We start from the raw sequence: 10,556 nt of genomic DNA, 5'->3' as shown, positions 1-10,556 counted from the left end.
TCCGGGAACAGAGGCACCCCACTTTGTTTTCTTTGAGAGGCAGCAAGCCTTAGAAAGCAAATGCCTACCTGCTCCAACACCCCACCCCCCACCGTGACACACACACCACACACACTCTTGGGAATGGCAAGGAAGCTATGGAGAAAGACCAACTCGGTTGGCAAGACTGACTTTCCCAGGCAGCAGAGCCAGGAGGCTGACAGGTGCGGGGAACTGGCTGGGATGGGAGGGGGCGCTGCAGAGGCCTGGCGGTCAGGAGCAGCAGGGGCAGTCGGGGAGCCGAGGACCAGAGACTGGGAGGACTGCAGGCTCTAGGGGATGCCAGGGGAGAGGCAGGGCTGGAAGGCTGTGGGGGTGACAGCATTCTGGCCGATGCCAGCCGGTATGGACGGAGGTAGACTGACAGCACGATGCATCTCATAGACACTGGATGCAGTGAGGCCACCCCAGCTGCTACCCCAAAACTTAGAGGCAACCAGGAAAGAAGGGGTCCCTGAACTAACTCAGAAAAAGCCTGATTTCTCTGAGTCTGCCGGGAACTAAGATGAAATCTATGCCACTAGGAAGACTTACATGGTGTCCTGCCGCGGACCTGGGTCTGGGTGTAGACATGGCAGCTGTGCCATGTGGCAAAGGCAGACGGAGCCCCAGGCGCCCTCCTAGGACGGGTGGGTGGTCCGAGGCGGCCAGGGAAGCGAGGACTCACGAGCACAGTACCGTGGGCTGGGAGAGCAGAGTAAGGTAAAGGGAACCACGAGTTACTTGGTGATGGCCGGAGCCAGCCTGAAGTCCGGGGTGAAGGGCCGCAGAGGCCCATCTGAAAAGGCAAAGCCCCTCCCCCTGCAGGGCACTGGGAATCCTGAGGGTTCAAAGAGGAGGGACGGACGTGACCATGCGCACATTGAGAACCACCGTTCTGGGTGTAAAGGCAGGCCTGGCCTTGGCTAACTGGCTTCTGGGCTCCTGAGGCCGAGTCCTCCACTCTCTCTACTAACCACCCCCACCTGCGCTGCGGGAGCAAAGGCCTTTCTTTCCAGCTACCGGTCCAGGTCCAGGACGGAGAGGTGTCTGGGAAGTCAAAGTTCCTGTTTAGCATCCAAAGTGGTGGAGCTTCAGGAGCCCAAGACTTGGTCAGAGAAGCCAGAAGCAGCTGGTCTGAGGTTGAGCCCATAGCCATGTCTCCTACACACACAATAACACCGAATTTCCTTCGGTGTTACTGAGCAAACTTTGAGAGAAACTGAGACTGTATTTTTATTTACAGTTTCCTTACAAGTAGTGGTCTGCATGCTCTGTGCAGCCCGTCCTCTGACGAAGGTGGGCTGCGGGTGCCCCTGGCAGCCCGGTCCTGGGGGGCTTTGTGAGGTGTTCCTGGAAGCTCTTCCTGTTGACGGTCACCTCGGTCCTCTCAATGATTCTGTAAGCCATTGGCCAGTTTATAAGAAATCCCCTTCTGTGACGAGACTGGATTTTACTTTCTATATACTGACCACAACAGGTCAAATACATACTTAGCCACTATATATGTAATTTTTTTTTTTTTTTTTTTTAAGATCACCGATGCTGCAGGCCTCTTGCCTGCTACCTGACCTCAGACGGATGGCTTGGCCTTTACGTGCTCCAGCCTTTTCACCTGTAAAATGAGGAGAGTCAGGGCTCCAATCTCACAGGGTGGGGTAAGGACAAGTTCTTTATAATAGCGTCCGACACATAGGAACTACTCGAATGTTTGTTTTTAGAATGTGAAATATGTGGTTTAACACTGTAACAGCCAGATGAAAAATCTGTTAAGAACTTCTTCTTAAACTGGTATAAAACCCTTTTGGCTAAAAGCAAAAGAAAGCCACTCTCACAAAATAACTTTGAACTTGGCTATTTTGCACTCAAAGGCTTCCTGTAAGGAGGCGAGATGAAACATGCGCTTTACAACCGCCGCCTCTTCTCCAACCTAAGTGCAGTAGCTCGGCTTCTTACCTGTGTTTCAAACGGGCTTGTGAGGTTTCTTGGGAAGGAAGGATTTCTCTGGCTAGAACGAAAGGGAAAGAGAGCAGAAAGAGCACTAGTCTTGGAAGGAGGGGAGAAGATGCTGAGGGGGCGGAGAACTTTCCAGGACACTGAAGACCAGCGGGAAAAGCCTGTGGTCTGCCAGAGAGTATTCTTTGGGACTCCACTGGGGAGATGTGTCATGAATTTCTTCTGAATTCCCTCCTCCCACCCCGATTTCCTGAATAGAGCCCTGCTCTGGAGCTCACCCCCACCCCTGACTGTGATAGCATCTCTATGTTTCAGCGCTTGTCAGGAACCGAGGGGCATGGTATGCTCCCGGGGGTGCTGGGAGCACGAGAGGAGACGCTGCTCATGGGAGTGGCAGGGCCAGCATCAGTGGTCAGTATGTGCTCAGGACCTGCTGGCATCCCACCTTCTCCTCCCCCCCCCCCCAAAAAAAAAAAGCACAAAGTTGCATTTATTCCCATTTGTGGGGCTGAGAGTGGTGACAGCCCGGGGCCTTCCATACTTATACGCCCCTGGCAAGAGGATGGCAACATATCCCAAGGCGGATGAAGCCGGTAACTGTGTGCATCTGATGTTCTCTATGTTCCACGGGGGCCGACACGGCTCCAGAGAAGGCTCCAAGAAACTCTTGCCCACCCTCCATCACAGGACAGCCCCATTTCTCCTGAGAATCCCTCGGACTCTACGGTGTCCCTCCCTCCCTGCTGGCAAAACCAAACCACGACCCGTCACACCCCTCCACGCAGTATGCCAGGATTCCAGACTGAAGTTCAACCCACTAGCAGTGAGTGTTTCGTCACGGGAAAGAGCTAACATTTATTCAATCGACAGACGCTGCAAGTCGTCAGAACGCACAGAACACATGATCAGTCTCCGTAAGACAGCATGACGGCAGCCTGCTCCTGTCATTCCCAGATGCCTTTGAATAAGTGACAATTTACACAATGTTTCATTCAACACCTATTAAGAAAATAACTACATAATGTTGATGACATTAAAAAAATAGCCAAACCCAGAAGGTGAGGCCTAATGCCAGCAGAGCCTCTGGAAGCAGGTCCAAGTGGCAGCAAGCGCTGGCTGGGCAGCTACCCTGGCGATGCGCTTAGGCAGCGGGGACCCCTTGCAGTGGGCTGCTCAGTGGACAGTTTTACTAGGATCTAGAAATTCATTTCCAACTCCCAGACTGACTTTTCCATTCCCAAATAAAGATGGAGCCAGACATATGATGAAATACGGACTGTGAGCCCAACTTCATCAGCTGCACAGAGAAAGCTCGACAGGCGAAGATGGTGAAACTTTTTTTTGAGCGGAACATAAACATGTACAAATCTCTTAACAGCACTGGTGTCAACAGCTGCTGCTGGGGCTGCGACAACAGTCTTCAAGGGTGGTGAGGAAGATGAGGACAAACGAAGCGGCTACTTCTTCATCTCCAAAATGGCACTTCCTGGTCCGCGGTGCTTGGCACTGCAGATGCCGCAGAACTGCGCAGGGGAGCTCTAAAGGTGTAATTTGAAAGACACAGAATTTAAAAAAGCTCTTTCTACTCTCATATTCAGAAATATTTTACGGGAGCAGTAGTGGGGGTGAGGGGCTATGAAACAGCACTCCTTTCCCTGGAGATGCTGCTGGTTCACATAGGGTTCTGTCTATACCAGCTGTTACTGTGACTCAAAGGATACCCCGAAGCAAAACGACAGCAATGTGACCGGGGTGGGGGGGGGGGGGGACGGGAAGCAGGACACTAAAAACAGTAGTGTCGTGATACAGGAATCAGGCTGAGAAAGTTCTACAAACTGTAAAATTGTTCTGTGTGTCGTTTCGCCCTAGCTTGACAGTCCTCAATTTTCCCTAAAGGAATTCCCCCCGGTGAGTACGCCTGTGTGATGTTTTGCACAGTAATCCCCCTTTAACCTTGGGAGTATGCTCCAACCCCTCTGGTGGATGCCCGATGCCACAGACAGTACTCAGCCCTGAACGTACTGTTTTTTCTGTGTATACCTACCCACCGTGGTAACTGACACCACGGGTGAGGGGGGGCTACTGGATAGTACAGGATGCACTTGAGAAATCATTTTTCTTATGTGATAGAAAACAAATTCGGAGAAGCCACAAAGCTGCGGGCTAACGGGTATACTGCTGAGCGCACCCTCCCGCCTGCATCCGTTTTTGTTTTTTTAGTTGGTGGCTGCCAGGCAGCCAACTCACCATGCTGGGCACGGGCAGGCACTCCTTGTGGAACATGTGGCGGCAGTGGAAGACCACCACGCTGAAGGGCTTAGCTGCATCTAGGGGGCAGAGGGCAGCAAAGACATGGGAGAACTCAGTACACGAGCAGACCAGGAACTTGAACCCATCCTGAATGAAAGTCCAGCTGCAGTTTTAATTTTCCAGCCAGCAGTTGCCTTGGGAGGATTACATATTCACAGACACATCCCTGAGGGGTGGTCTCTGCGTCACAGCTCACCGGCCTGGACGCTGCATCAGTGAGGACTACGATCCAGGGACCAACGCACAGCAAATGGAACCACGCCTATTTTGAAAGTTAGGATCAGTGTGTATGTACATGCCATGCCCTCCTCCCCAGGAGCTGCACACCATCGACTGAAGTCCATTTGGGGCCTTAGGAAAATCCTGCTAGTTCACCTCCTGCCTTTGCCAAAGCCATTCAGTGCCGTCAGGGCATCATGGGCTTAGTTTCCCAGGCAGGGACCTCGCAGAGCTGCGTGTGCTCCAGCAGGACCTTGATCCTACGATGCGGTGTGCTCGTCTGCATTTCTGTTAAAACACTACCTGAAACCACCACATGAGCTCCCAGCTTTTCCTGTGCTCATTGCTGTCTTCACCATGGACACTATTTCCTCTAGGAAAGACCCCAATAGAACGAATTCTCATGTTTCTGTCCTATTACATAATCCCTTAAAGCAAAGTAAATCCTACAGGATTATAAATCCTATAAATAATCCTATTTATCCTACAGTAGGATAAATCCTACTTATCCTAAGTAAATCCTTAAATCCTAGCTCTTTAAGCACCTATGCTGAATTTATATTAAAAAAAAAAACACTTCTTGCACCCTGATAACTATGTTTTAATTTCTTTCAAATTACAGAATTTTCTCTTCTGTCCTCTCCTTCTGTGAGGTGCTCTGATTACATGTGACCTTATATAGATAGATAGATCTACCAACTATAAATACACACGTATATTCCAATTAGATGGCAAGTAGTAGGTTTCTCTCGAAACGTGGGAAAACTTAGAGGCCTAGGATCATACAGCAGAGAAAAAGTTTAAAGAAAACAGGAGGACTCTTATCTCATCTTTTCCCCAGATACGCGATTCTTCTACCTTGGAATTTAAATGTTGTTGATGGTAGTTTCCATTCTGTCTTACTCCAAAGCCCTGGTATCTCAAACAGTGCCCCCTGAAGCAGCATCCACATCACCTGGGAACGGGTCGGAACTGCCAATTCTGGGGACCGCACCTGTTGGGGTGGGGCTGGCAATCTGGGGTTTAACGAGCCTCCCGGGGAATGCAGACCCTGCTCCCCCCACTCCAGCATGAGCATCTCCGCGCTCAAGGGGTGGCGCTGGTGTACAACTGAGTAGGGCTGTGGGCTGAAGTTCTTCTCTAAACTGGATTCTCCCAAAAGTTATATAATTTAGTAATGAATTAACACCTGGGGATGTCCCCCCTCCCAACCGCCTTACCTGATGGGAGAATAGGAGAAAGGCACGATTCACAGATGTTCTCCTCTGCAAGGAAACACACACACTTGGATCATACAGTACTTCTACTTGCCCAGTCTCTTCTGAAAGCAAGGTATAGGGTTCTGATATGATCACTTCCATCTTACCCACCATCAACCAGAACGCCTTTCATTTGAGTTCGGTGCATTTTCTTCAGTAAGGACAAAGAGTCCGCTACGAGAATCTTCTTGCAACCTTCACGAAGTAGAATCTAATGCATACATTGTAAGAAAAAAAGGCATTTTTAAAAGACTCAAGTATGGGGGTGAACCCTCTCACTGCGGATTCAAAAATTGGTGTTTGAAATTGTCCAATGAGGCACTTACTGCTTGCCTGCCTTTGCTACGCTTTTCTCTCCAAACTGCTCAGACCAACCTTTCTAAGCCCCCATTCGGCCACAACTGCACATATGAATACACAGTAGTTTCTGTGGCACTTGTAAAATTAAATATAAGTTGCAGAGTCTGGCAAAGAAGGCTGCATTAACCAACCCTAACGTCATCTTACAGGGCTTCCTAATGTGGACTCTCTCCGGCAGTTTGGCCCCTATGTGACCTGCTCACTGCAACCTCCAGATCTTTGCCCAGAATGGATAACCTGCTATTCCTAAATCCTCTATTTGATAAATCCATCTATCGCACTCATCCATAACTGGGTCCCTGTCATATGAGAACAGGGCACACGGAAACTAAACAGATGTCATTTCTGTCCTAAATCCCGGCCCGGCTCCAATCCCTCTTTCTTTCCGATCCAAATTGTTGAGCGCAGTCCCAAGGATGTAATGTGTCCCTGTTAACCCTCAAATTTGGTGGCTCACAACTGAAAAATGACCACAGATATTAACACCCTGGTACAAAATTCATTTTCTTCATCCCAGCACTGTACTTTTTGTTTCTTTATGCATTTTTCCTGTTACTTGGTAGGCTTCATTACGTATTTTCTCCATCCCTGCCTGGAGGATTAGGAGCGGTAGGAACACTGTAGCAGTCTCAAGTTGGGACGCAGAGGGCAGGCTGCCGTTTCTGGCTGGCCCCACACTTTGTGTTTCAGACCCAGTAGGGATGGACACAAAGTCTCTCCACCTGCTTTTAGCAAGAGACCTAGAGGCAACCCACTCTACCTTCCACCCCACTCTGCTGGCCCCAGTGTTTCCAGGCTGCCTTGGGTTTTCCTAGGTGTCTTATTAGAAATTAGGAGAGGCTGTGTGAGGTGTGCTTAAGCCAGGTGCCTTTTTTTTTTTTTTTTTTTTTTAAACCAGAACTTGTTGCTTTTCTAAGAGGGAGGCATTCAAGGCCCGAAGGGCAGAGAGGCTCTGTATTGCACTGTCTGAGGCCCACCTTTCTGGCCTGATGGCTCTTCCTGCAGGATTTCCATGCAGTCAGCTATAACTGCCATGAGATTCACATGACAGCATCACCATGCCACTGCGGTCCAGCTCTGGGTCACAGTGAATGCTGCTCTCAGAGATGCATACTGCCTTTCTTCATACTGAGGTCACTCTCACCTCTAGAACTGTGGGTGTCCTGATGTCAAGTTTTTGATTCATGCCACTGAGAAGGGGAGTCAGGGAATACACCTGGAATGTGCTATTCCCAGGCATCTACACTAACACATGCTCTTCTCAAATCCCAGAAAGCATGGGTTGTGGGTGAATGTAGCCCAGGGGCCTTTTCCCCAGTCAAGGTGAATATTAAAAACAAAACAAAAACCCAGAGCTGACATCCAGATTCTGGAGATACTTTTATTGTAGCTTTATGTTCTGACTACTGATTTAATGACTATAGGTCTACTTGCTCTTTAAAGTTGGTAATTTGTATTTTCTTTGACAACTATTTGAGTGTTCAAATATGCCAAAATTGTAGCATTTACTTATTTTTTAAATCTTGTCTGCATCTCTAGTTATGTCCCCCTTGTTTGTTCCTGATATATATATTACATATATATATCTTCTATTTTCTTGATCAACTTTGTTTTCCTGTTAATCTTCTGATTCTCTTCTCCACAAGAAGTGGTTGAGGACATGTGCAGTCTAACCTCCATGTCTCTGTGAGCCACTCTTGTATCTTCTATCTCTTAATTACTCTGTGCTGCCTACTGAACAATTTCATCAGATCTTCCAGTTAATTCTTCCCTTCTGCTGCGTCCAATCTGCTACTGACCTTGCACTGAATTGACAGTTTAAGTGAATACACACATAGTTTCAAAGAGTTCTATTGGGTTACTTTTCGAATATTCTTATTTTCTGTTCATATTGTTCTACTTTTCCTTACAGGACCTATTTTTTTTCTTTCATGTCTGTGTTTTAAATGGACTTGTTAATAATGCCTTTGAGATTGATCTAGTGTTTTCCAGTTCTTGGAAATATTAAGATTGTCATATCATTTTTCATTCTTCTGTGTAATCTAAATCTCAAATTAGAATTTCTATCTCCTATTAGAATTTCACCAAGGTAAGTAAACCACTGGTCTTGTCTTTCCTCAACTTCATAATGGCATCAAGCCTTCATCTTAAAAAGTACTTGTGGGCATTGCAAGGCAAGTACAATATTATCTTTCAGAGGTTCATTTTTCTTATGGGACTTTTTAAAATTTTTTTCTTCTCACACATTCTTCTCAGCAACTCTTGTTTTCTTGTTATTACACTGTTTTCTCCATAGTTCAAGGCTTTTCAGCATTACCTTTATCCTCATTATTTTCAAGACAGCCACTAGGAGGGTCTATAAGCAATCTGTTATAAGCATACCTTGTTGTATCATAAATTTAAGTATCTATTTATAAAATAGCTGTTGAAAACCAACATGAGACTTTAGATTCTCCGTCTTTTTCCTTATTTCTTTGTAGTTCATCATCATTGATAATCATCCCAATGAAAAGGAAAAAGCACTGGACTCAGATATTCTATAGCGCAATAAAAGAACTGTACATCAGTGAAGTTACTATGGCTTATTAGAAACAGCTGCTGTGGGAAAAATGCCATAAAAATTACAGAGTTTTTGAATTTTTTATTTTAAAAGATTCTTTGAATGTTGAACTTCTTGCTGACATTGCCTTGTTCATACTGCAGTGCTTCTCATTAGAATTGCAAAATGACACATAGTTACCTGGGTTTACAAGCCCCAGTATGATACAAGAGGTAGCCTGGGAAACCATTTACCTCATTCCTCACCCAGCATATAGGCTATGATGCTATGGGATCTGAATTCTAATTGGAAAAACTTTTCTTTTTGTTGGGATTATCATCAAACATGATGAACTGCAGAGAAATAAGGAAAAGATAGGAAGGCTCAAAGGTCTCATGTTGAAGTTCAAAACCAATATTACAAATACAATCCTATCTGCAGATAACAACAGCACAAAGTATACATATGCCAGACTGATTAAAGAAGCCAGAGCTGGTTGTCACGGGCCACTTAGGTCACCTAAAAGCTGTTATGAGGCCAAATAAAAACAATCTGAAAGGAAAAAGTCCATTTTAAAAGTTTATCTCAGGGATCTATATACATTTAAAAATATCTCTTAGAAGAAATTAAGAGCTTATGTACTGTGAATGAAAAGAAACCCATGTGAGTCCCAAAATAGGTAGGTAAGAAAAAAGTCACTATTCCTCTTAATTTATCTCTGGATCTCAAAGTAGAGAGAGATGAGGAATAATACAAAACTGTGGCACAGCAGAAAGGCATAAGAACGTGAGACACAGAAGATACTTTAGAGATTACCAAATCTTGAGGTTCCTCAAGGTTGAATGTCAATGCACATACGTGTGCCAGGCTGAGCCTAAGAAATCTCAAGATGGTTGAAGGACATGACCCCCTAGTCCTCCCTCAGAGATTCTAATCCAGCAGATCTGGGGTGGCACCTGAAACTAAGTAATTTTTTAAAGAATTTAGATAATTCTGATGTGGAGCCACGCTTGACAAACACTCATTTAATCTAATGGGAAAACTGAGATCCAGGAAGATGAGGTGCCCTCCCAAAGGTCACCAGTCTTGTTGCTGGGAAAGCCAGGACTGGACTCCAGCTCTGCAAACACCGTGCCCACTGCTCTTCAAATAGACTGCTTGTTCAACCCCGTGTACTCGTCTGTTGTCATAACATGCCAGGACCATGAATGCATCTCCAGAGTGCCACGGAACAACTGGTGGTCTACCCAAGATGTAGTCAGAGGATGTGGGGTCAAGCCCAATTCATCACCATCCCACACTGGCAAAGTGTAAATAAAACCACTTTGAGACAGTCTTCCCATCTGGCAAACAGAGATGACAGGTCCTAGTGACTGCTCTGTGATGAAATGACAGTCAAAAAAGGCAGTGAGAACATAGATGTTGGAATTCCTGAGGAACATTAAAAAAAAAAAAAAAAAAAAAAGACATGAATGCTAACTTTATAAATAAAAATATTTTAAAAATATAAAGTATAAAAATAAGTTTACAGCATAAAAATAATTTGGAAACTGTTGTTAGCTTAATGTCAACATTGAAATATCATTTATGCCATACTGTTTTGCAAATAATTTCATATCAAAATAAAAGCTATTCTGTCCTTGAAATCCGGCCTAGAAACATTTCAAGTTTATAAAGGACAATAAGGGCTACTTTTATCTCACTGACTTCATGAAGCGTCTAACAGTTGCTGAGTAATTACACTAACAGTGTAACAAGGTATAAACACATATGACATATATCTATGACGAAGTAAACTGTAGAACTTCAACACTGCAATCGCGGCTGAGGATGTGTCTTCCTTCTTTTTAACGACATCACAGACCTCTAACACACCTCATACTGAACTTCAGTTG

At 45.7% G+C, this 10,556-nt stretch overlaps 1 protein-coding gene across 2 annotated transcripts in view; it reads right to left on the bottom strand.

Annotated features, from left to right (window-relative positions):
• Positions 1-2,798: 2,798 nt before the first annotated feature.
• VPS41 (VPS41 subunit of HOPS complex) overlaps positions 2,799-10,556 on the bottom strand; it is a 167,783-nt gene continuing 160,025 nt past the window's right edge. The window contains exons 26-29 of one of the 2 annotated variants that reach the window (XM_038562670.1): positions 5,874-5,973; positions 5,724-5,768; positions 4,222-4,301; positions 2,799-3,512 (exon numbers count right to left, since the gene is read on the bottom strand). In XM_038562670.1, the coding sequence (XP_038418598.1) occupies positions 3,432-3,512; positions 4,222-4,301; positions 5,724-5,768; positions 5,874-5,973 (306 nt within the window). In that variant the 3' untranslated portion in view covers positions 2,799-3,431. The remainder of the gene's footprint in view (positions 3,513-4,221; positions 4,302-5,723; positions 5,769-5,873; positions 5,974-10,556) is intronic. The other variant, XM_038562671.1, reaches the window with a different exon arrangement.

This window comes from Canis lupus, chromosome 18, assembly GCF_011100685.1.
Source record: "Canis lupus familiaris isolate Mischka breed German Shepherd chromosome 18, alternate assembly UU_Cfam_GSD_1.0, whole genome shotgun sequence".
Classification (NCBI taxonomy): Eukaryota; Metazoa; Chordata; class Mammalia; order Carnivora; family Canidae; genus Canis; species Canis lupus.
Note: the sequence above shows the minus strand (reverse complement) of the source record. Positions and strands in the feature narration are given on the sequence as shown.